This window comes from Corythoichthys intestinalis, chromosome 18 (assembly GCF_030265065.1).
Source record: "Corythoichthys intestinalis isolate RoL2023-P3 chromosome 18, ASM3026506v1, whole genome shotgun sequence".
NCBI lineage: Eukaryota > Metazoa > Chordata > Actinopteri > Syngnathiformes > Syngnathidae > Corythoichthys > Corythoichthys intestinalis.
Genome location: NC_080412.1, coordinates 24,018,129 through 24,045,696, shown reverse-complemented (window position 1 = coordinate 24,045,696; position 27,568 = coordinate 24,018,129). Strand labels below are relative to the sequence as shown.

The following is a 27,568-nucleotide window of genomic DNA, read 5'->3' as shown; positions in this document are numbered from 1 at the left end:
TCCTGATAGCTAACTAACAATGTTCTTCAGAGCAAAGCAACAAGAGTCGCTGCTAATAATGTGGCTTAATTTGAACCATTAACCTTTTTTCTGATTAACTTTTCAGTTACGGTGCACAGTATTGTCATATGTTTCGCCCTTCAGAATAATTGAGTGCCCCCCCTCCCCCCTCAAGTCTCCGACTGGAAGTACCCAATCTGCCTTTGATGAAGTGTGCCGCCCGCAGCACACATCCAGCAGCAGCTAACATTACTGTTTACATTGAATGGAGCTGGGCTGCGACTGAGGTAATGGCGGCAACCACTAGAGGCCACCACAACTCGGATTAGTCAATATGTATTAAGGAACAGCTCATCAACAAGCTAGCCAATAGCCTGATAATGATCCTAATTATTTGATTCAGGTGTGTTGGACAGTCTTCTCTAATAATAATGCATTTCCTTAACATTTGTTTCTTAAATTTGCACACTAATTTCATGAAACTATTTCGCACTCTAGTTTAACATGCTACAACATAGCACTCCTGTGGGGTTCAATCATCTATGGTACAGCATTTTTGCATTATTTGTATCTCAAACCGAAATATGCTTGATGCACTGGTGTTGTTCACTGTTCAGTTAAAACTTTTCTTAAACTCATGTTGTTTGCATTTTACTTATCTTGGACTGATGCCCTCGAGTTCTTCAGTCATCAGGTAATACTGTACTTGAACACATACTATGAGGAAAAAATGTTTGCATGCAATTTATATTTGCCAGACAATTTGTTACTGTAAATTTTAAATTTGATGAGCAAATAGTCAATAAAAACAGTTGATAATCAAATGTTTCTCTTGTGTGCAATGAATTAAGGGTAAAACAAACCTATCTCCACTGAGGAAAGACCCAGGTGTAATTTCTCCCGAAATTGCAGTTTCTAGTCTACAATAGAAATTAAGCTGATATTTTAATGATTTATTAAAAAAAAAAAAAAAAAAATCAGTAAAATATACATACACTACAATCACGGGTAAATAATACTCAATTTCAATAGGTATTAGGTAATATAATCGGTTTCAAAATGTTAAGTAAACCTTACCCAAATTATTTGAGTATATTATTGTTGACCGATTTAGGTTATTTACTAAGTAACATTGGCTAAACTTTACACTATTAAATTGAGTGTACATTGTTATCTCAAATTTATTGAGTAAATTCTATAGGTTGGTTTTACAGTGTAGTTGATATGGTGTTACTATGGCTGTAACTTAGGCATTTGGGGGGGGGGGGGGGGTGTTTGGGTAATATTACTTTTGAGACAGAGAATGACACATTCAATTCAATTTAACCAAATAAAACGTTTAAGAATTGAACTCTTCATCTGCCCCTTAATAAGCACAAATCAATCTGCCCCTCAATAAGCACAAAAAGTAATATTTACTTAAAGTAAGTGGAATAATCTGACGCATTAATCTGTCAATTAGTCTTTAACACTCAAAACAAGATGGGGACAATTGTTTGACCAGATTTAAGAAAAACATTAAGACGTTATTAATTTGCAGAAGAAACAGTGAACCCGTTGTCAAAATGTGCGACATTGAACAGAATGGAATCAATGTGAATTTAAAATCACTTGTCCTTAGTCCAACAGTAATGTTTATTCATTCAAGAGATATTCAAGAAAATATTTAGCACTGTATCATTGCACTTTTCCCCCCTCCAAAAATGTGTCACATTTTGATGATGCGTGAACTGCACGGTTGTGAGATACTGGCATTTATCCCGCTATAAATTACGTACAAGGTGTTTAAGTGGATTTGAATTGTCGTCCAAAAGCTGCTAATGGTGTACCGCACGCAGGCTATTTTTAGACCGTGACGTCGCATCGTAAAGCGGAAGTAAAGCCGAAGTGGGACGTTATAGACCCGCCCTCGCATAGACCCAACGTAAAAAGTGCTACTTTTCTCCGGTAATCTTTCAAAAACGAACATGCCGATCACGCATTGCTTTTTTGGAACTTGTAGAAACGACTCTAGACATTACGACAAATGAAGGATGTTTTCTTCATACGTTTCCGGAAACCAAAAACTCGAGACTCTTTTAGTGTTCTTCCACATCTTTGCCAGTGAATTTGGCACCAGGCACATCATTTTCGGAGAGAATTGGTAGGTTTAACTCTGTAAACATCTCCTTCGTACACGATTTCCATTCATTTCCTATTAGGGACAAACGGTGGCTTGTCCTTACTTAGCAACAGTAGCTAATGTCATGAATATTAATGAGCGGAAGTGACGTATTGCTTGCGGTACGCCGTTAGCAGTCAAATTAACTCGCTCAAAAAGCCAAAATACAGTACACTACATTCAGTTTACGTTTGCCCAAGATATGAACAAGTTCACAAATGTTTGTTCACTGAACTTGTGCAGGTAGAAAACTGGTTGACTCAGTGTTTTATTGTTTTTATGTTTTAATAGGTTGTTTAACTTTTGCTAAAACACTACTTTACAACACTGTATGTCCAGGTAATGTGTACTGGCATCTGATGTTAGAAATGATTTTGTAGTTCCTTTGCATGAATTGAAAGTGACAAACATTATAAACGCCGAAGACAAAGAAAATTATACAATAAAGTCTAAATATTCCATTGTTCCTCTCTTTTTCCTCATGCTGGATTTTTCCCGTTAGGATTAAAACATTAGTTAACATCTTCCTCTGGTTTAACAGTCAGCAAATGAAAAAATTTCATTTGGGCATTTGCTTCAAATGTTTTGCTAACTAAATACTGTAGTATAGCAATGAAACTTTTTTTTTTTTCCTTAGCGGGGGTAAAATACAAAACACTAATCAAAACAGTGACACTAACAAAAGCTGAAGGGCATCCCATGCTGATATGTGGCTTTCCAAATCATAATCATGCACAGTTTGTAACCAAGTCCATACAATTGAAAATCAGTGGAAAGGAATGAAGATGTCACATATTGTTTAGGGAAATGGGTAATGTAATTCAGCTTTAAAACCAAGGTACGTAAAATATCATTTGACTTCCCTAATAATGACTACTTTACTTTAATAATAAACTTTAGCATCTATTTATCAGGATCTTCCAACCAATGGCGAGACTAGTTGCTGCAATTCCTTTTAAGTGACTATATTACTGACAAAATATTCTGGATCAATGAAATAGCACAATACATGTGTAATGTGTTCAATCCTGGCAGCACCAAACTGCCTTTTTATATTTCCTTGACAACAACTTCACTGCACAGTGTCAGCGCAACCATGAAGTCTCTGCCAAGATCATCTAACAAAAAAAAATATGACAAGCTGAACCAGAAATAGACCTCACTGTTCAAGATATTTTCCTCTGTCCTCCCTTTATTCAGTCCTGGCATCAAATCTGGCCCATCGCAGGCACAGAGACAGGCCTTCTACTATCAAATTTCTGCGAAGGACCCATGGGTTCGAGCCAAAGCAAGCAATGGGAGATAAGATTTGGCCGTTTGATGTTTAAGAAAATCCCTAACAAGAAAAAACATAACGAAAATGTGATCACAGTGAAAGCTATGCTTCCTATTTTATTCAAAAGAGTGACTTTTGGACTCTGGCAGAAAGGAAGTCGGTGCAATAAGCTGTCAATATCTTGTAAGATTTATAAGAAGAAATGTTTACTCAAAAAAAAGCATTCAAAACGTTACTTGCAGGCAGGTTCTTAAATAATAATATCACAATAAATTGCTGCCATACGTTGTTATTATTATTATTATTTATTACATCCACTGGGAGAACAAGTATTTGATACACTGCCAATGGGTTTTCCCATTGACAGTGTATCAAATACTTGTTCTCCCCACTGTATTTATAGCTAGGTAGCATATTTAGTAGTGAATACAGTAGTGGTAAAAACAAGGTGCACACTTTCTGCGAGCCTGAATGTTTGCTCCACTACTCAATTGGACAGCACTCTGAACTGCTCTGTATCAAGACACTTTGTTCTCAATTCAGTCGGTTCAGAACATGCAATAGAAGTCGACAAAAGCCTTAACTTTTTCTTTGGTGGGTCTAATGTTAATGTGTGAATGAAAAAAAAACTTAACTGACTTTACTCAGCGTTAACTAGTTAATGTGCACTGCCTTAGTATAATTGTTTAGACTCCATAAAATATTGAATACAACAAATTCGTTTCACTTTGTTGATATTAAATAATTTCACTATTTCTATGCCCACATTACCAAGAACTTGTTAATTTGCACCATTTGTCTTTTTTGATAATTTTCAAAATATATTAAATTTGGTCCAAAACGTGTTAAATATAAAATTCGGTTGTCATGAATACATCCATGCATTAAATACATCCAAATTACCTACAGTGCTGGCCAAAAGTATTGGAACCCCTGCAATTCTGTCAGATAATGCTCAATTTTTCCCAGAAAATGATGGCAATTACAAATGCTTGGGTAGTAATATCTTCATTTATTTTGCTGGCAATGAAAAAAACACAAAAGAGAATGGAAAAAAATTAAATCATCATTTTACACAAAACCCCAAAAATGGGCCAGACTAAAGTTTTGGCACCCTTCAATAATGTGACGCTTCTCTAATTTGTGTAATTAACAGCACCTGTTACCTACCTGTGATACATAACAGGTGGTGGCAATAACAAAATCACACTTGCAGCCAGTTAAAATGGATTAAAGTTGACTCAACCTCTGTCCTATGTCCTTGTGTGTACCACATTGAGCATGGGGAAAAGAAAGAAGACCAAAGAACTGTCTGAAGACTTGAGAAGCAAAATTGTGAGGAAGCATGGGCAATCTCAAGGCTACAAGTCCATCTCCAAAGACCTGAATGTTCCTGTGTCTATCGTGCGCAGTGTCATCAATAAGTGTAAAACCCATGACACTGTGGCTAGCCTCCCTAGATGTGGACGAAAAGAAAAATTGACGAGAGATTTAAACCAACGATTGTGCGGATGGTGGATAAAGAACTTTGACTAACATCCAAACAAGTTCAAGCTGTCCTGCAGTACGAGGGTACAACAGTGTCAACCTGTACTATCTGCTGCCATCTAAATGAAAAGGGACTCTATGGTAGGATAAACAGGAAGACCCCGCTTCTGACCCAGAGACATAAAAAAGCCAGGCTGGAGTTCGCCAAAACCTACCTGAGAAAACCAAAAACGTTTTGGAAGAATGTTCTCTGGTCAGATGAGACAAAAGTAGAGCTTTTCAGGAAAAGGCATAAACATAAAGTTTACAGGAAAAAAAACAAGGCCTTCAAAGAAAAGAACACAGTCTCCACAGTCAATATGTCGGAGGTTCCCTGATGTTTTGGGGTTGCTTTGCTTGCTGACCAGGCATGGCATTATGAAGTCTGAAGACTACCAACAAATTTTGCAGCATAATGCAGGAGCCAGTGTGAGAAAGCTGGGTCTCCCTCAGAGGTCATGTGTCTTCCAGCAGGACAATGACCGAAAACACATTTCAAAAAGCACTAGAAAATGGTTTGACAGAAAGCACTGGAGACTTCTAAAGTGGCCACATTTGAAGATCAAGCATTTTGGAGAAGGCACCCTTCAAATCTCAGAGATCGGGAGCAGTTGGTCAAAGAAGAATTGTCTAAAATTCCAGCAGAGCATTGTAAGAAACTCATTGATGGATACTGGAAGCGGTTGCTTGCAGTTATTTCCTCTAAAGGTTGTGCTACCAAGTATAAGGCTGAGGGTGCCAATAGTTTTGTGTAAAATGATAATGATTTTTTTTATTTTATTTTTTTTCATTCTCTTTTGTGTTTTGTCATTGCAAGTACAATAAATAAAGATATTACTACCAAAGCATTTGTAATTCCAATCATTTTCTGGGAGAAATTGAGCATTATCTGACAGAATTGCAGGGATGCCAATACTTTTGGCCAGCAGTGGGTATAAATAATTTCCCTATTTCCATGGCCATATTACCAAAAACTTACTAATTTTCAGTTTTTCCTTTTTTCATATCTTTAAATATAATAAGTTTGGTCCAAAACTTGTTAAATATAAAATTATGTTGTCATAAATACATCCATGCATTCAATACATCAAAATTACCTACACAATGGTACAACTACTTACGAATGTCTCAACAATTTTCAGGAATTTTCAGGTTACAACACACCTCAACTGGAAAATATTGCCTCTTGTTATGAAAGAAATTTCAGGATGCGCACGGCAAAAATAAAGTATAGCTGTTACTCGCAGCTCAAAGACTTTATTGAATGTAACATACTTATTATAGCTGTACTGCTATTAGCTGTTGCCTAGTACAGACATGTCAAAAGTCCGGCCCGGGGGCCAAATGCAGCCCGTGGTCAAATTTCATCCGGCCCCCAGCCTCTGTCATAAAATCAATAACGTCTGGCCCGAACACAGACTTAAAAAATTGGTCAGCAGTACTGCTACCAGCATATGAAGCAGCTTACATACTAAGCAACATTACCCCATGTAACTCTTCCAATTTTCTAAAATGGCGACAATCAACAAAAAAAAAAAAAGCAAGAAAGTTGAGGGTAGATGGACATTGGACAATTTCTTCACTAAAACATGCAACAACTGCCTCATTTGCAGAGACAGTCGCTGTTTTTAAAGAGTTCAATGTGAGGCGATATTACCAAACAAGACACGCTGACATGTACGACAGGATTACAGGGAAGATACGCAGCGACAAATTGAAGCAACTTGAAGCTAGTTTAACTCCACAGCAGTAGTATTTCGCAAGTGCCCGAGAGTCTAAAGAGAATGCCACAAAGGCTAGCTGCGAGAGTGTTGAAATCATTAATTAAAAAGAATAATAAAGCAAATGTGACACACAGAATGGCTTGCAAAAATTTGCTTGAATACATTGTTGCACGTAAAGGACGTCAGCCAAAATCGGCCCCCCACATTTTTACCGCACCAAATCTGGCCCCCTTTGCAAAAAGTTTGGACACCCCTGGCCTAGTATCTTCCTGGCATCCAATTGGCTAAGAGGGACTTCTACTGTATGTGTATATCCCAGCGTCCTCTTCATTCGTCCCTAGGGCCATGAGGTGTTCCGACAGCTTTATGCGAGTGCATTAACTTTAATTCTTCATTCTTTTTTTTTTCTTTTTTTTTTTTTACATTATGCACAACTCTCATTTTATGTTTGTTGTGTAATCTAATTTTAAAATGTCCTTGAATGGAAAAGAGGAAAGGAAAAGAAGATGATGATGTTACATGTTTTGAAGCATTTTTATGCATTATAAAAGATTTATGTCTGAATTTTGGGGGGCTTGGAATGAATTAGGTCATTTACATGGAAAATGTATCTCTACTAACAGAATTTTCAGTTTAAGAGACTTCTTTAAAAACTAATTTCGTAAGTAGAAGTTCCACCGTATATAGAGCTGCATATTGTTATTTGTTTTGTGCATTGTAAAGTCATCATTGATAATTATTTAAGGAATCATTATCTTCATCAGTATCTTTGCTATGGGAGTGACAAAATATTGAAATAGTCATATATCGTGATACATCGCATCCCAAAAGGTTATCGATATGCTCATGCCAAGTATCGAGATCTTGTTTTAAAAAGGCGTCAATGTTTAAAGTTTACAAAAAGCAACCAACAAGTTGCTACCAAAATCTTCCACCATAAAAGTGTCTCAGTTAACTCTATGGCTGCCATTGACAGCGCTTGATACCCAATCTCTTGAGACCAGGAAAGGCGAATGTACATTCGTTCATTGGAAACCAGAGCATTCATAGTGCCTCTTTCTGATTTTCGGGGCATTTACAGGTCACTTTCTGTTGAGTTTTAGTAACTGCCTGTTCATTCCCTGTTGATTTTGAGGTACAGAACAGGAGGTGACACATAAATGCCCCCAAATCAACAGGAAGTGGCACTAAAATGCCCAAAATCAGCAGGAAGTTATCTTGTTGCCTGGCATTGGCTGCCACTGATGGCCAAATAAGCGGGAGGGGGCTGTCTGAAGTGGGGTGGAGGGGAGGTTTCATTCACTGTCATCCTCCCAGTTCAAATGGATTGGACATCTACTAGTGATAAAAGTACAGCAGAAGTATGAAGATAGCTTGTTTTTCTGTTCATTAGTTGTTTTGTAGAATGATTTCCTGACCTATGTATCGATAATCATTGTATCGTCATATTGTGGGGTACCAAGAGATTCCCACGCCTAATCTTTACACAGATTAATTATTCATAAAATCATTAATTATGATTTGAGCAAATGTGTCAATCTAGAAGCGTATATCAAACTGGTACCATTTAATTAATCAGGACCTAAGAGTTACAGTAATTCAGAGTTTTAAAATGGTTGATGACCGCAGAATGTTTTTCTAAAAGTCATGAGGTTAAGATGTTTTTGGCAAATGTAGGATAAGCCTTATGTTCTTTTTTATTAACAGCTGTGGGTTTTTGCCTTGATTAAGGCATGAACACTGACTTTAACGGATGCCAGCGAGGCCTGCAGTTGTTTGGATGTTGTTCAAGGTTCTTTTGTGAGCTCCTAGATGAGTCGTCATCGCACACTTCAAGTAGTTGTAGTTGGTCGACCAATCCTGGAATGGTTTGCCACTGCTTACAGTTTTCTCCATTTGTGGATAATGACTCTGACAGCAATTCTCTGGACCCCCAAAAGCTTTGAAATAGCTTTGTAACAGTTTCTAGAACAATAGATTTCAATCACCCCCCCCCCCCCACCCCATCTCTTGAATTTTGTTGGATTGTGTCGGGATTTGTTTTTTTCTTGAGACCTTGTAGCCTACTTTTTGATTAAAAAAAATTGGAGGCAGTCAAGTGTTGTGTGTGACTAGTGAAACTCAACTTTGCCAAAATTGTCATTAGTAGCAGTTACTTTGTGATTTAACAAGGTTGACTAGTACGCATGATAGGTTTGTAAAATATAACTAACATTATTTAGAAATTCCTTGTATATTTCCTTGGGTTGTCGATGTGTTATATTAAAAAAAAAGATTAATTAAAACCATTGTGACTGATAAATATATAAATAAACAGAACTCAAGAACGAGGCAAATACTTGAACATACACACACATACATATTCAATGTAGACTTAAGGATTTATTCGGAGGGACTTAATGGGGTTAAGTTTATGGACAGTTTAAGCACCTAATATTCTCAATGTCTTAAAACTGAACTTCAGTTGGCTGCGGTAACGGCGTTCTTGGCAACCAAATTTGATGAGTAATGCTGGTGGTGAGTAAAGATTTTAGCTGAACACTGAGTCCAATTTAGGTATATTATCGTTTATTAGTGAGGTTTAATTTTGGAAGGAAAGCATTTTAAACCCCTGTGAAATATAACCTGCTTGCACTTGGTTTTTGCTTTGAGTTTTTGTTCCACGAGTCACCCACTATTGTTTAATCTAATTTTCTTGCACTTTTGAATACCTACAGCCAGGTTAAGAGCAGGTCATGATGGAGGTTCTTACTGGTCAATGTGGTTATTGCAAAAGGAGTAGAATGTCTTGATTGAACAGATGACATGGAAGTTAGTATAGAATTGCTTTTGTTCCTGTTTTTGTTTTCTCACACATGCGTGCAAGCAATATTATACGAAGAACAAGCAGGATGCATGCTTTGATCTCATCAATGTTTGAGCCCTTCCACTTTCCATTAGGAGGTAATCAGGGGAAGGTCCATAGGAGAACAACTTTCATGGCTTCTCTTGTTTCAAAACATAAGATTATTCAGTTAATCTGTGTAATACACATTTGCAGTCCCTGGGAGGGCAGTGGAGATCAAAAGCAAGATTTGTGATTTTTTGGGCAGTAGAGTTGCCTACAATAAGGTTTCATTTAAGTGTTAATGCTAGGCCAAGAACTTAAGAAAGGAGAGAAGACATATCTTCACATCTCATTTAGCCTAGAAATTTTTGTGCCACAGTCATCTCGGGTTAAAAGTTAAACAATGCGCTGGAAATGGCAAAACATTTTTTTCTGTACTGGCGCAATGCATCATTGGAAATGTTGGCATAATTATTGTTGCTCACTACTTTTGAAGATACAATCTGGAATAGATTGTGAGGGTCTCAAAAAAAGAGATTAGGTTATATTAAATGATAGTTTAGGGGGATTTATTGATCTATGGTGACGGCTTTCTTTTTCCTACCATCGGACAAGCAAGCCATGTTCCAAAAAGTTCTTCAGGTTGGGTAGTGTTTGCTGCAGGTCTGGGGTGGTCAAGCCATGTTGATATCTCAGCTGCAAGAAATAAAAAAAGAACACATTGTAGTGTTAACCTCAAGAAACCCACCACTGTGTTCTGACATGAACTCCCACCCACCGAGGAGGACTTTGCACATTCCTTCACCTTGACACTGTTCCCTCTTCATCATACTATTACTTTACTGCATACACAGTGGACACCGTTAGTTGATAACAGTCACGTGAGGTAATGAGTAAGGTGTAGGGAGACACAGGATAAGATGTGGGTGGCAAGAAAAAACAAATACACTAGTAAAACAAAAAAAAATGTTCTGAGTGAACCATAGTTCTGGTACCACAATCTCTGACAGTTGAGCAATGTTAAGGCATACCAACCCTTACCCTGCAAAGTTTATTTGATCTATATTACTGAGCAGGATAAGAGCATCATGTCACACATTCAGAATACATCTAGGAGGTCCTGGTGTCCTACATCCAGGCATCCACAGGGCCACACAAAAACACATGAATGCACACACGTGCAAGCTCTGTTTCTTCCAGCTGACATCTATTCTTTCCACCCAAGTGCCAGAGGGTGATTCTCATGAAAGCCATACATTATGGTAATAAAGGACATTTACCAAAGCTAGTTTAAAAAAGCAGAATGCAATGATAACTAGGGGTGGGAATCTTGGGGCACTTAACGATTCGAATATGATTCAGAGGCTACGATTCGATTATAAATTGATTATTGATGCACCCCCCCAGCTATTAGCTGCTTTTAATGTTTCGTATATTAGTTACAAAATTGTACAAAAATCCTCTCAGGCTATGATAAACTACTATTTCAGTATCAAGTTAACAGTTCAAAACAGTAAATAAAATACTCAGGTCCCCATTCTGTATCAGCAGTTTTAAACTACATTTAATTAATGTATTGTTGTAAATCAAAAGTTGTTAAAATTGCTCCCGTTATTCCATAATTTCCTTCTGTCTACTTTCGACATGTGAAAGTTTTAAAACTGTTTCATCATTTAAAGATAGATTCAAGTCAAGATTTTGCTGATTTAGGAGTATTTTAAATAAAAGGTTAATTAGGTTCGCTCAGAAGGTTCGCTACAACAGCCTTCCTGCTTTAAGATGGCGGCTGTTTACTAACGCCGCTGAGTGTGTCATTTCGCATCTAGATCTTTGTACATGTGATATCTACTGTAGCATTATGTAGCGGCTGTCGGGTGCAGTCAGGTATTATTGTTTTTTTAACAAGCGGAATCAGTTGTGCCAGAGCCGTGAGTTGAGCATGATGTTCACTCTCAGTCCGTTCCTCATTGCGTCCCGAAGACTGCGCTGACTGACTGTGTTTTAGTTCTGCTTTACTTGGCATATTTCAATAATCGGAATTTGGATGTTTGTGAATCGTTCTGGAATCTTCTACGGCCGAATCGCGAATAATCTAAGAATTGGAAATTTCGCACACCTCTAATGATGACTCACTACTTTTTCATCAACAGTTTGAGCTTTATTATATATTATATACTATATAATATACTATATATATATATATATATATATATATATATATATATATATACTATATATATATATATATACAGTGGTACCTCTACATACGATCGCTTCGACACACGAACTTTTCGACATCCGACGTAAAATTTGACTCGCCATTTGTTTCTACATCCGACGACATGCTCGAAATACGACGACAATGGCAGCACCGCAGACGAATGCACGGCGGATTTTCTTGTGTGACAAATCAACACAGGTTTCAGAAAAGGTTGGTACAGGTGGTGAAACAAGGAAAAAGTTGACGCTTACCTTCTAAATGAAGATGCAAATGACAGAAAAATATGAGCGTGGGGTGGGCATCCGTGAAATGGCTCAACAATACATCTCCACGGTCCTCCTCCGACCATCGTTCGCCAGTCTTTATAAGTTAAGCTGACAATTCTTATCGTGGTAACATCTCCAGAGAAATCGCCAACTTCGCCACGTTTTTATCATTTATTTCACAACTTATTCAAAACAAAAACACCTTCTGTCTGCCGCAATTGACGGTGTTAAGAAAACATTCAAAGTGAAAGTGAAACTCAAGCTCACCGGTCTGCCTCTGGCACGTCAGCACCGCGGTGCGTTCAGGGTCAGCAAAAAACGTCCGCCACATTAGAACCCGATTCGTTACATTAATACAGGAATTATTATTATTATTATTATTATTATTATTCCGATTTTGATTTATAATTTATTTGTTTTGCTATGTGTAATTGCCATTTGTAATAGTACCAGCAGTATTTTTTTAAGGATTTAGTGAAGGTTTTTGGGCTGTGGAACGAATTAATGGAATTATAATGTATTCCTATGGGAAAATCCTGCTCGACATACGACCATTTCGACTTACAAACAAGGTCCTGGAACGGATTAACTTCGTATGTAGAGGTACCACTGTATATATATATATATATATATATATATATATATATATATATATATATATATATATATATATATATATATATATATATATATATATATACACACACACACACACACACACACACATAGATATACTATATTTTTTATTTATTTATAGAGATACACAGATTATTGGCCGGGCCGATTATCACCACCGATATTTGGAAATTCGACATACAGTTGTGGTCAAAAGTTTACATACACTTGTGAAGAACATAATGTCATGGCCCTCTTGAGTTCCCAGTTATTTCTACAACTCTGATTTTTCTCTGATAGAGTGATTGGAACAGATACTTCTTTGTCACAAAAAACATTAATGAAGTTTGGTTCTTTTATGACTTTATTATGGGTGAACAGAAAAAAGTGATCAAATCTGCTGGGTCAAAAATATACATACAGCAGCGCTAATATTTGGTAACGTCCCTTGGCCATTTTCACTTCAATTAGGCGCTTTTGGTAGCCATCCACAAGCTTCTGGCAAGCATCTGGTTGAATCTTTGACCACTCCTCTTGACAGAATTGGTGCAGTTCAGTTAAATTTGATGGTTTTCTGACATGGACTTGTTTCTTCAGCATAGTCCATAAGTTCTCAATGGGGTTTAAGTCAAGGCCATTCGAAAACCTTAATTCTAGCCTGATTTAGCCATTCCATTACCACTTTTGATGTGTGTTTGGGGTCATTGTCCTGTTGGAACACCCAACTGCGCCCAAGACCCAATCTTCGGGCTGATGACGTTAGTTTATCTTGAAAAATTTGAAGGTAATCCTCCTTCTTCATTATCCCATTTACTCTCTGTAAAGCACCAGTTCCATTGGCAGCTAAACAGCCCCACAGCATAATACTACCACCACCGTGCTTGACTGTAGGCATGGTGTACTTGGGGTTAAAGGCCTCACCTTTTCTCCTCCAAACATATTGCTGGGCATTGTGGCCAAACAGCTCGATTTTTGTTTCGTCTGACCACAGAACTTTCCTCCAGAAGGTCTTATCTTTGTCCATGTGATCAGCAGCAAACTTCAGTCGAGCCTTAAGTTGCCGCTTTTGGAGCAAGGGCTTCCTTCTTGCACGGCAGCCTCTCAGTCCATGGAGATGCAAAACACGCTTGACTGTGGACACTGACACCTGTGTTCCAGCAGCTTCTAATTCTTGGCAGATCTGCTTTTTGGTGATTCTCGGTTGAATCTTCACCCTCCTGACCAATTTTCTCTCAGCAGCAGGTGATAGCTTGCGCTTTCTTCCTGATCGTGGCAGTGACAAAACAGTTCCATGCACTTTATACTTACAAACAATTGTTTGCACTGTTGCTCTTGGGACCTGCGGCTGCTTTGAAATGGCTCCAAGTGACTTTCCTGACTTGTTCAAGTCAATGATTCGCCAAAATTGCTAATTTGTGTTGCTGTATGTATATTTTTGACTCAGCAGATTTGATCACTTTTTCTGTTAACCCATAATAAAGTCATAAAAGAACCAAACTTCATGAATGTTTTTTGTGACAAAGAAGTATCCGTTTCAATCACTCTATCGGAGAAAAATCAGAGTTGTAGAAATAACTGGAAACTCAAGAGAGCCATGACATTATGTTCTTCGCAAGTGTATGTAAACTTTTGACCACAACTGTACATCAGCATTGGATTGGATTTTGTATCTATACACAATAGCGTAACTTTACATTCAAATAATCAGGACATTTTCGGCCAACTGCACATTTAATGGCGGAAAAAAAGCCTAGCAATTTAGACATTTCTGCGTCCATACAAAAAATACATCTGACTTTTACGTGTTTTATTTTATGTAACATTTCAGTCTAAAATGACGAGGGCCAGATAGCCGGCAAGACAAGCTGAAGCATTAGTGACATCGGAATTCAACATAAATACTGTATGTTGTGACTGTATATAGAAAAATGCCAATTTTGCTTTGTTGAGTAAAATTCAGATGATTCTGCATGCTCTCCTTGAGTATTAAGTTTGTAAGGTGAAAATTGAGTGATTTATTAGCTATTGAAAACTTAAGTCAAAAAGTCGCTATTTCGGCAATAAACAATGTTATATGTTATCTGTTAAATATTGCTATTGAGCCTGAAAATATAGGTGATTTTCTCTGCATTTGGCCATTTTTGTGCATCTAGCGTAAAATTTGAAAATTTTACAGCCATTTTAAGTTTTGTTATACTTTTTTTTTTTTTTATATATAATTAATCGGGATTCTAATGGGAACGACTGAATTTTTTGACACCGCTCCTCAGGGAGACTCCTATACGTATGCTTAAGGGAGGTGCCTGTTTTGGTTTTAGGTTGCTATTTGGTTTTAGGTCGCTAGTGGCTTTGGTTTTGAAAATATTTGAATTTAAAATTTTTGAAAATAGCCCCCCAACGAAACGGCCCATGCCCCGTTTCCCGTCAACTGATAGTGAAGTCTATGTGACTGTTATGTTGGGATAGTTTTGTTCAAATGTAGGGGTGCTTTTAATTTTCTCCTTAATACATTGCGGAGATATCAGATCAGGTATCGGCATCCTGCTCAGTTTTCGGACATGAAAGGTAAAGTAAGTGACGTCTAGCCGGCTATAGACCTGATGTGGAATGTGTATGCGTGTATTATGGACAAGTAGTTGAAGGGGATTATTGTAATTGATCTAAAGCAATTTGAGTTGCATTTTATGCACTAAAAATGAGTTATAAAAGAGTTTGATGACTGTAAATGTACTTGATTTCATTACCCCATCCTGCCTTCTTTGAAGCTACAAAAACTATTATTTTATTTTCAAGTTAATAGACAGAGCCTCTCTTACTGAGCCCATTCCTTCCAAACATCTTAACATGTGACTCTCCATAAAGTCAAATTTCTTTTGCAAATCTCTCTACCATTGACTTATTAACTATCACACATCAAACCTTAGATCAAGAAAAAAAACTCACTGTTGATGACAGAAATATTGTGGAAAGCTATAAAGACCGATCCCAAAAATACCTTTAGTGGTGTGCCCAAACCAAACAACTCAAAAACGCTGCTGTGAATACCTCTAAAAGCATAACAAAAAGGAATACAAATGTTTGGTCATGTCAATTGGAAATACACAACATAACGTGTACATTTACTGTAAAAACAAAACAAAGTTTTGTATAAGAATGTTAGCACCATGGGGACAAATTTGTGTGTGCACCTCTAATAGAGCACAGATGCAATGCACAGAAATTTAATATGAGTGAAGACGAGAGTGCTGACAGTGACATTACAGGCTTGCTCCCTTATTTGACTGCTGCCGATACTTCAAGTACAATCAATCAAATCAATCAAATTTATTTATATAGCCCTTTACAAAAACCCGAAAGGCCCTCAAAGTGCTTTACAACAAAACATGGCTCAAGATAAATAAAAGGCAGGAAAATATTATACAATGACATTTAAAAAATAAAGTAAAACAAAGAGCGCATCACAATAAAAGTCCAGCAAGTAAAACAATAAAACCGATAAAATCGAAAAACATAAAAAAAAAAGTCCTTAAGCTAATAAAACCAGGCTATCCTAATCTTTGTAAAAGGCGAGTCTAAAAAGGTGCGTTTTTAGCCGAGACTTAAAAAGACCTACATCCGTGGTGGTGCGGATTTCGGAGGGAAGGCTGTTCCACAGCCTGGGGGCAGCAACTGCAAAGGATCGGTCTCCCCACTGTTTAAGTTTTGACCTCGGAACATCTAAAACAAGCTGGCCGGTCGAGCGAAGAGTTCTGCCAGAGTTACGAAAAGTTAAAATTTCCGATAGATATGATGGAGCCTGGCCATAAATAGAATTAAAAACAAACAGTAAAAGTTTGAAATCAATTCTAAAATGGACTGGAAGCCAGTGGAGTGATGATAGCACGGGGGTAATATGCTCACGTCTAGGTGTACCTGTTAAAAATCGAGCAGCAGCATTTTGAACAAGTTGCAGCCGAGAAATCGAGGACTTGGGTAGGCCAACATAAAGTGCATTGCAGTAGTCCAGCCTTGAACTTATAAAAGCGTGAATTGCTTTTTCAAGGTCGTGGCGACTAAGAAAAGGCTTCACTTTGGCTAAGAGACGGAGCTGGAAAAAACTTGCTCTTACAACAGAACTAATCTGCTTTTCAAAGTTAAGCCTGCTATCGAATATCACTCCGAGATTTTTAACGTGCGTCTTAAAAATGTCAGCCGGAGCACCAGAGTTGGGCTCAAGGGCTTTCATCATGGAAGGTGTGCCAAAAGTAATAAATTCAGTTTTGCTCTCGTTAAGGTGTAAAAAGTTTTGTGCAAGCCACTGCTTCACATCAGATATGCACTCCATCAATTTAGCAAGAGCAGTTTTTTTGTTAGGTCTCAGGGGCAGATAAAGCTGCAGGTCATCAGCATAAAAATGAAAAGTGATATTATGTTTTTTTATAATTGATCCTAAAGGTAGGAGATAAAGCGCAAAAAGAACAGGCCCTAAAATAGAGCCTTGCGGTACCCCGCAAGACAGAGAAGATTGTGAGGAGGAAAATTCCCCAATCATTACCGAGAATGTTCTATGTTGTAAATACGATTTAAACCATTTTAAAGCGTTACCACGGATACCTACGAAATGTTCTAAACGAGATACAAGGACTGAATGGTCAACTGTATCGAATGCTGCTGTGAGATCCAGTAAAACAAGGGTAGCCGGGTTTCCATTATCCACAGAAAGAGCAATGTCGTTATGAACTTTTAACAATGCTGACTCAGTGCTGTGTCTGGACCTAAAACCTGATTGGAACTTGTCAAGGGTGGAATTCGTCTCTAAGAAGGTTTGCAATTGAATAAAAACAACTTTTTCTAAAACTTTGGAAAGGAAAGACAAGTGGGAGACAGGTCTAAAATTGGACAGCACAGAGGAGTCGAGATGGGGTTTTTTAAGAAGGGGTCTGACTACAGCCTGTTTGAAGGCAGCTGGGACAGAACCGGAACTGAGAGAGGTGTTTATGAGGGACAGCAGACTTGATCCAAGGCAACTAAAGACTTCCTTTAGAAGGCTAGCTGGTATTACGTCTAATGGACAGTTAGTGGGTTTCATGCCACTAACTATTTCGGCGAGAGTTGACAATGAAATATGCTCAAATTCCTCAAAGGCATTGAGCAGTTCTGAAGGACGTACGTTATCGGATGAGAAACCAGAGTTGCAGACATTTTGCCTAACTGAAGAGACCTTGTTTTGAAAGAAGTTGAGAAACTCTTCACATTTGGCAACTGACACATCAGTTAAAACAGTGGGTTGTGGGTTCAAAACAGAATCAATAGTGTTAAAAAGGAGTCTTGGATGACTGGAGCTGTTATTTATAATGGTAGATAAATAACTAGACTTGGCCTGTTTTATGGCCTCCTGGTAGGCAGCTAAGGTGTCCCTCAGCAATCCCAGAGAAACATGGAGTTTGTCCTTTTTCCACTGGCGTTCAGCACGCCTGCATTTTTGCCTGAGCAGGCGGGTATTGTCGTTAAACCATGGAGCGGCTTTGGGTTTGGAGCTTTTTTGCCGTAGAGGGGCAATGGAGTCTAAGACAGCAGTGCAAGTGGAATGGAAAATGGAGAGAAGACTGTCGGAGCAAAGAGGAGAAGGCAGCGCGGCGCCAGGATGCTGCTGTAAGTCTCCAAAAGCAGCCACAAACTCTCCTGATGTGGATGGAGTAATGCGTCGTCGGTAGCAGGCTGGAGATATTGGCTTTCCGGCAGAAAAAAGGGCAGAAAAGTCGAAAATGATGGGAAGGTGGTCCGAGATAGCAGTATCCACAATTTCTGTGATGGAGACTGAAAGCCCAAGTGAAATCACCAAATCCAGGGTGTGACCTTGCTCATGAGTTGGGGCACTCACAGACTGGGTGAGGCCAAATGAGTCCAGAAGTCCTTTAAACTCATTTGCCAGCTGATTAGCAGAGCAGCAGACATGGATATTAAAATCCCCGCAAATTAAAACCCTGCCAAAATTTGGAATAAAATCTGATAAAAACTCAGAAAACTCCGGGATAAAATCCTTGTTAGAACCAGGGGGGCGATATATTGTGGCACAAAGCAATGGGGGAGAAAGCCCGATAGAGAATAACTGCAGTTCAAAACTTGAATAATTATGAGCAGTTATTGGCCTGCATCTAAAATTGTCCTTGAATACAACAGCCAGGCCGCCACCACGGCCAGTCGCTCGCGGGGTGTTGAAAAAACAGCAGCCGGATGGGAGGAGCTCCGAAAAGGCGCTGTATTCACCTGGTTTCAACCAGGTCTCCGTTAGAAAAAGGAAATCCAAATGATGTTCCGAAAAAAAGTCATTCAAGATAAACGTCTTATTCGTAAGGGACCTTGTGTTAATCAGCGCTGAGTGAACCAGGGATCGCTCAGCCGGGGGGGTGGGGCCGCGGAGCGGGCGAAGGTTCCCCGGCACAGAGCCCCGCAGAGAGAGCCTCACCGGCCGACAACGCGGAAGTAGCGTCCCGAAGTCCCGTTGAGTCGGTTGAAGCCACCGACACCCCCACCACATCAGATAGGCACGCAAATTCAAGGGAACAGATCAAAATGTTTGAATTTATTATACATTGTTACAAATCCAAAGTATGACCCATAATGCATTCAGATGCCAATGGCTAATGGCATTAAAGTATCAAACCTTTAATTAAAAGGAATTAATGGTCTGTATTGAGAAGAGGCATGTGCTGGTTACCGGTTTCAAAGTTTACTGTGGTATGAAAACGTCACGGTTTCAAAACCACTAAAATTTTCCGTCATAACGTAGTACAGTATTACCGTAGCTATTTTTTATGTCCCAAATAAAGCGAGAAATGGATAGGAGCGGCAGTGCTCACCCTTCCCCCTCCGGTTGTTGCTCTGTCCTGTGCGTCGATGACACGGCTGTCGCTCTCAAAACTACAACTGAGTTTTTTCAAAACCCCCTCAAAAATGTCAAATCTCGTATGGGAGTATTTGTGCTACCGAAAAGAAACAGACGGCCGAGGCTTAGAGGAGGAAGTACAGCCAACGTGCAGGCAACACCTCCAACCTTATTTCACATTTACCTGACCATCATCCGTCACTTTATACAAAATTCTCGGTAATTCTTGATATTCAAAGTAAACGCTGTCATAAACGTGGTGGTAAAACAAAACACTATAACGTAAGCTTGTTAACGAGGCTGATGTTATAATATATATATATATATATATATATATATATATATATATATATATATATTGAGAGAGGGTGTGTGTGTGTGTGTATAATGTGTAAATAACGATACAAGTCATACACAAGTGCTGTCTCTTGCTGTCACTCTCCATTAATATTCACCTAATTAATATTAATAGTTGTAGTGGTATAGTAACCCAGAAAAGGTGAACATACTCACATTCCCTCATCATAACTTGGACTGAGAGAGAAATATGTAGAAAATGAGTAAGTCTCAAAAATGTTGAGATGGAGCTTTAAAGTCAGTGAAGTGCCTGCAATATATACTGTTTATATATAAAATTTTATTCAAAAGTGGTTTTACTTTTTTATGGAAAATAATTATTTTTGTTCTAATGTTTAGCAAATTCAGCTGTGGCTGTGGGTTTAGTCTACAAGTTCTATTTTATTTTTATTTATTGTGTTATTTTTAGGGGTGTCAAACGATTAAAATTTTTAATCGAGTTAATTACAGCTTAAAAATTAATCGTAATTAATCGCAATTAATCGCAATTCAAACCATCTATAAAATATGCCATATTTTTCTGTAAATTATTGTTGGAATGGAAAGATAAGACAAGATGGATATATACATTCAACATATGGACATACGTACTGTATTTCTTTATTATAACAATAAATCAACAAGATGGCATTACCAATATTAACATTCTGTTAAAACGATCCATGGATAGAAAGACTTGTAGTTCTTAAAAGATAAATGTTAGTACAAGTTATAGAAATTTTATATCAAAATCCGTCTTCACGTTTTTTTTTTTAATTAAAATTTGTAAAATTTTCAATCAAAAAATAAACTAGTAGCCCGCCATTGTTGATGTCAATAATTACTTACACAATGCTCATGGGTGTTGAAGCCTATAAAATCAGTCGCACCCAAGCGCCAGCAGAGGGCGGTAAAATTCCGAAAAACACAACAAGTACACCTTTCACTGTGCTCTCATTTTAATCTGTTTGAGCGGGGCATTTGTGCGTTAATTGGGTCAAATATTTTAACAGGGATTAATTAAAGAAATTAATTACCACTCGTTAACGCGATAATTTTGACAGCCCTAGTTATTTTTTATTTTATTTATTCTAACATTATATTCATGTTGATGTTCCAATTTACAAATATGTTGTCGTGGTATTTTTTAATAAATTGTGAATTTTTTTTTTTTTAAATCCTGTTCAATGGGGAAAAAAAAAATAATCCACACATCTCAAAATAACACATTTTAGAGCTATAATTGAAATACCGTGATACCGTGAAACCGCGGTATTTTTGCTTAAGGTTATCATACCGTCAAAATCACATAACGGCACATGCCTAATTGAGACCAACTATCTTAGCGTCTGTAGCGTGTCGTCTGGGAAAGTACAACAAAAATCTGAAAATTTTTCGGGCTATAATGTAAAGCAGAACATATCACAGAAAAAGCTTTGAATAATTCCACTTGAGACCACCAGTCATTTCTAGTTTCCCTTTCACTCATTTTGGTGGTGAACGCTAGTAGAGTCCTTTTCACACATGTCCGTACGTGCACATAAGTGTGTTTTCAAACTGCCCACAGGATTCTTTGTAATGGGGCTAACCAGATCGTGGTGAGAAATTCCCATGTCCCATTGAAGGAAGCTGTAAGGTGAGAGGACCTAGTTGGGGAGAGGGTGGAGTTGGGGCTTCCACCGGCTCTTTCACATGATGACATAGTGAAACAGATCCGTCCAGGTCTCCTCGTGGTTGATCACATCTTTGTGTCTCAACACCTTCCCTGTTTAGTTATTCAACAAATCCCACTGTGGGCTTTGGAGCCTCTACAACATGTGTGGTAGGCAATTAAGTTGGTATGACTGTAAGCGTGAGGGTTTGAATGAACAACAGGCTTGGCACATTTGACTCATCCTGATTACAAAGACAACTAACAACGTGAAAACTCAGGAGCGTATAGAGCACATTCCTACCAATCTGCTGACCACATATATTGTAAACACATCCCGATTGAAAAGAGGCAATAGCAAGCGGTCAGTTTACAGTACATTCCATCCCCACAATCTGCTTGTTTGCGCTGAGTTCTGTACTCTAAACAATAACAGCCTGGCTTTTGCCACTTCCCTCAGTGTGTCACTATCAATCAGCCCTAGAGCCGAATGTTGGCGGGCTGCAAGGAATTAGGTTAATAGCTGATGATGTGGAAAAGCAGAAAGGGGCCCAGAACAAAACCTAGTCTTGCATCTTCACTCACAATCAGTGTTGGTAATACCGGCATTAGAGTATAACGGCGTTTTTTTTTTTCTCAGTAGTAAGTAATCTAATTAATTACTATTCTCATCTTTGTAACGGTGTTACCGTTAGTGAGGATCTGAAGGAGCGCGTTACTACAATTTGGTTGAATGAAGCGAGAGTTGTCTGATTTTGTCACACATCAGCTGCCTGTCTGCTTGCCTGGTGAGAGCAGAGCGGGAGAATGAGGAGGGAAGGGGGTGGTGACACCGTTGCATAAGCGATGATGATTGGCTAGGTGGACAGATCATGCCCTGGTTCACTGCATGCTCTGGCAAACACAACAAAACAGCAATAATGGCGATGGGCCAGGGAATTTCAAAGGTAGCGTTCTCAAACTTGATTTTCAATACTTAATATTGTTACTTTACGGAACATTTAAGGATAGTGTTCTGCATATTGTACAGTTTAAGAGATTTGCACCGGTTAATGTGTTTTCTTAAACGAAATGTAATAAACATGAGCCAAATAAATACCAAATGCTCTAAAATACTGTATTTAGTTGAGGTGCAACAATTAATCGACAACTAATCAATTAGGAAATTAATCGACAACTATTTTTAATCGTTTAGGTTCTTCTTCACGTTAAACTTGTCTAAATTCTTGAAATTATAACATACATATAACTTCTCAGCTGTAAATATCAGATTTATTCAATATATTTTTGTTAAGTCAAAGTAGGACACGAACAAAAATCTGCTTTTACTTCACTTGGAAAACAACAATTCATATTTTTGCCAATTTTCGGACATCTTACTGTCTAAACCAACTTCTTACTAAGGCTGCAACAACTTATCGATTAAATCGATTAATACCTTACTTGCCAACGAATTTGATAATTGATACAGTTGTAGATGACAGGTCAGGAAGCTTTAATAAAAATTTTGAAGGAAGTAGTCATCCATTTTGTCTTCATTTTTACTTACAACATGCCTAAAACTACTTCGAGGTATATTGTGAAGGTGTATGAAAAAAAGTTATTTATCAGATTTATCGTTTACCGTTATTTTCGCACTATAAGTCGCACCTGACTATAAGCTGCTACCCACGAAATTTGACACGAAAACGGCATTTCTTCGTAGATAAGCCGCACCGAACTATAGGCCGCAGCTGTCCTCACTGTATTATAAGTGTCTGTTATAAAACCAAATGAACCACCATGAAGCTTTGAAGCAAATGGCTGCAAAACTTCATTGCTTCAACAAGCTTAATTTGGCCATCACTGCTCCCTTGGGGGAGACAGTCAACCTCTGCTGCCACCTGCTATCAATACTGTTGTTGTCCAACATGCCTCCTAGCATGAACTGCAGTTCTACAGATGTAAATAACAATCAAAATGTGTGTTCTGTGGTAGTTATTTCTTCAGCTACTGCTCCAGTTGTTTCATTAATTGCTTAGGTAACACATTTTTTGACAGTGGGGCCAAATGACTGTCATTGGACAATCATAATTATGACATGACACTGTCATGAGCATTAATGAAGGCTTATAACAGATGTCATTTAGTGTTATCCAGCAAACTATCTCACTTTTGAATGGATGTAAAAGATCCGAGCTATCAAAATGCCCATGATAGTGTCATGTCAAAATTATGACAGTCTTATGACGCGACTTTCAAATAAAGTGTTACCTATTAACCCAAATAAATCAACAAATAAGCCGCAGGATTCAAAATGAAGAAAAAAAGTAGCGGCTTATAGTCTGAAAATTATGGTGACTATTCATCTGATTAATCCATAATGAAAATAATCGCTAGTTGCAGCCCTAGTATATTGTATTTTTATTCTTTAATCAGTTGATGTAAACATCTTTGACGTGAAAGATGTTGTCGAATGTTTAATACCATGTAGAACATGAAAAGCAATGTCAGTCACTCTACTGAGTAACTACCATATTGGCCCAAATATTAGACGGTGTTTTTTGCATTGAAATAAGACTAAAAAAGTGTGTGTGTGTGTGGGGGGGGGGGTCTTATATTCGCGGTCTAGACGTTATACCCATTCACGATGCTAGATGGCGCCAGATATCATTGAAGCGATGTTCTGTCATGACAGATCTCAGCTACTCTCAAGTTTAACCAGTTTGCATTATTTTATTGCAATGTTTTTCCTTATTGAGATTTGTTTCAAGACTACAGTTACAGTTAGACTTCACTTTGAAGGGTAATGCATATATTGCAATTTTGTTGTTTTATCACAATAGATTGGTTTATTTACATTTCAAAAACCAGAAGCCATTCATTTACGAATGCAATTGCACTTTAATTACATATTTAAATGTTCAGATATTGATATTTGAATGAGGCAAAAGAACATGCTTTTTCTCTCAAATATATTGTTATAATCATTTGTTTCAGATGTACTGTAATTATTTTCTGTATAAAAATTAATTATGTGTTCAAAAAGTCTTTTTTGAAATTTGAGTCTTTAAAAAGAGGGGGTTGTCTTATAATCAGGGCCATCTTATATTCGGGCCAACACAGTAATTATTATTGAAATGAGGTCACAGAGTTTCTGACTCACTTTTTGGGTGAAATAATTTGTAACTAATTACTTTTTAAAGTTAGATTAACAACAGTGCTCACAATGGACGGAAGGGCAATTTTTGGATGAGATGTTCTAGGTTTTTCACATGTAAAAAGGTTAAAGTCTCAAGACACCAAATTAAACCATGGTAAACCTTTGCATGATTGAGGTACACTTGGTTGAACTATCCAATGATGTTTGATCAGTAAGCCTTTACCCACGGGAGGAGGGTTATAAGTCCATTGATTTTGCTAACCCCAGGGAAGACAATCAAGGACGCATTCGATCCAAAAGTTTGTACCAAAGCCAGGTGTTATTCCAGTGACTATCTGGTCAAAGACCTTGGACTTTACTGAGGAGGTTCTCTTTATAAATTGAGATTATACAATTGAAACCAGACGTTTAAATACACCATAAAAAGATGACTGCACTTTTAATGCCAGCAACTTTGAACGCAAACAAGAAAACTCAGATGATGATACTAGTCTTTCTAAGATTCTGATACGTCTATTGACGACATACGAGTTATTCAGAAACCTATGACACGCAACACCTATGAATGTAATTACTTCTAACACACTAGTGAGATTAAATCATGAGAAAATCAAAAGAAATCATCTTAAAAGTTTGGTGAAAAATATAGATGTCTAGTTCATCCTTCGGTGCAATTTCCAGATTCTTGGAGGTGGCATGATCATGTGAACAAACATTCATATCCAAGTAGAAATACCATGGGAATGTCGAGCCATTGTATTGCTCGGGAAGGAGAAGCATTCTGATAATAAAGCAACTTCTAATATTGCTTACTCAAAAGGCGCACTTCTTTTATACTCTCTGCTTTAACACCCGTTGTTCTCCATTTTTTTTGTGGTAATGTAACACAGGTGTGTTGTAATTCACTGAGCCCGTCTGAGTCAAATTCAAACCAGATTGTGCAGTGGCATATCTTGTTGTTACACTTTGCAAAGTATCATATTGCTACCCAACTCAGTTAGCAGATTTACATAATTATAGGAGAGGATGTGTGAGATTATTAGGAAATTCAGTTAGGGACCCAACTGATGACATCAATCACGACAGTCAGAACAGGAGTCCTTAATGAGGTCCAACGTTTTTGTAGTAGTTTATCTTATATAGGAAATCATTGAAGTTACTCTATTGGAAAAGCCAAAATCATTTAAGATTATCAAAGAGAAAAAGGTGCTGAGCTCCAGAAGTCAAGTAACCTGACACCTACTCGGTCCAGGTGAAGTCACAACACTGGGGTCAACTTCCTCTTTGCAAAATTGGCATACCACATAATCATCAATCCTCCATGGCAGCCCTATAGACCCTTTCTCAAGTAGAGAATATGGTAAACATGTGCTTTGTAGTGTAAATTTCTATGCACAAGTCCTTGCTGGAAGTTTCACGTACAAAAAAATATAATTCGAATTTTAGGATTGATTTAAAGGGTACCATGGATAGAAAGACATGTAATTCTCAAAAGATGAATGTTTTAATGAATTATAATATTTTGATATTAAAACACCTCGATGATTTCGTTTGAATAAAATTGGTAAAATCAGTTTAACCTGTAGGTCGCCATTGTTGTTGATGACGCAACGCACTCTGGGCGGGGACGTCAGCGGGCGGCGCTGCCGGGCTTCCACTGAGTCACACTTTAGCTACATCAACATGTCATTGGTTCTGCCCTTCTAATTTGAACCCGAGCAGAAAATTGATGAGCAGGACAGCACTGTCGATATTTCACAAAACGAGCAGCAAAAGCAATTAAGTGAAGGCCTCGAGCGGGACTCGTGCCCACGTTTCCTGTGCACCAGACAAGCGCAGTGACCACAGGACTATACTTCCTCATGACGTTAAAGTCATGATTTTCCTTTAAAGCTATCGCAATCCACATGCGTTGTCTGTCTCTTTGCGATAAAAACTGGAAGTATTACGGTCCACGAATGTGGAAGCAAGCACACACGATTGCGAAAAGGGCCAATGACAGAAGGTCGTGATCAATAAAATAAATAAATAAATAAAAAAACGAGGGAAAACCGCAGTGAGAGGCAGACGAAGGGAAAAACCAAGGAAAAGATGCAACTTCCAACGAAGGGGTCAAGAATAAAAACTATCAAATGGCAGCAAGTCAATATCTCGGCAAGCCGCCTAAGATCGGTTTAAAGACACTGCTGATGAGCTGGAATTGGATGCAGGTATGACGTTGGGAATTGAACCCATATCTCTACAACAAAACAATCAGACCAGCAGCAGAATGTGACAAAATCATGCCAGTCGTCTTACTAGCTTCGCTTGCTAGCTAGCACAACTATTTTCCCAGTCCAGCCTAACTGCGCCATCACCCCCTCCGTGCATTGCGCGCGTAAAACATGGCACATTCTGTAGGTAGAAACATGTAGTAAATATTATAGATTTTTAGATCAATGGCAATAACATATGTTTTTCTAATAACATATTTTAGTAAAAGAGAACAATTGTGGCTTGTTAGAGTCAACAAGTCTGAGTCTGAGGTTCCCTTTAATGTTTTGGTGTTGGTCTGGACCAAAAAACAAACAAAAAAAAAAACCTTCAGCTTTAAAAAGAAACAAAGCAAAAATGTCTTACGTGAGTTTTTTAAAATTGTGAATTGCTGATTGGTCATCATAACCGATTATTTGAATATCAGGAGATCTGATGATAGTGTGGAATAAATTAATGATATTGATTATTGTTGAATAATAGCCTCTTAAATGCATTACTTGGCTGCCAACAGCCAAGACTTTGTTGGTTCAGTTTTAAAGAACATTAGCCAAGGGAACTTAGCTACATCCATACAGACGCTATGGTAAAACCATCAACAGGGGGGAAAAAACTTGACAAACCCTTGGTCACGTCATCCATATCCTTAGCTGGCCAAATTCCCATGTGGAGTATTAGCTGCATTATTTGTTTGAAATCAGATA

General features: G+C 38.0%; 1 protein-coding gene across 2 annotated transcripts in view; it reads right to left on the bottom strand.

The window, feature by feature from the left end:
* uvrag (UV radiation resistance associated gene) overlaps positions 1 to 27,568 on the bottom strand; it is a 111,001-nt gene that overhangs the window by 8,064 nt on the left and 75,369 nt on the right. For both annotated transcript variants that reach the window (XM_057820829.1, XM_057820830.1), the window contains exon 14: positions 10,120 to 10,211. In XM_057820829.1, the coding sequence (XP_057676812.1) occupies positions 10,120 to 10,211 (92 nt within the window). The remainder of the gene's footprint in view (positions 1 to 10,119; positions 10,212 to 27,568) is intronic.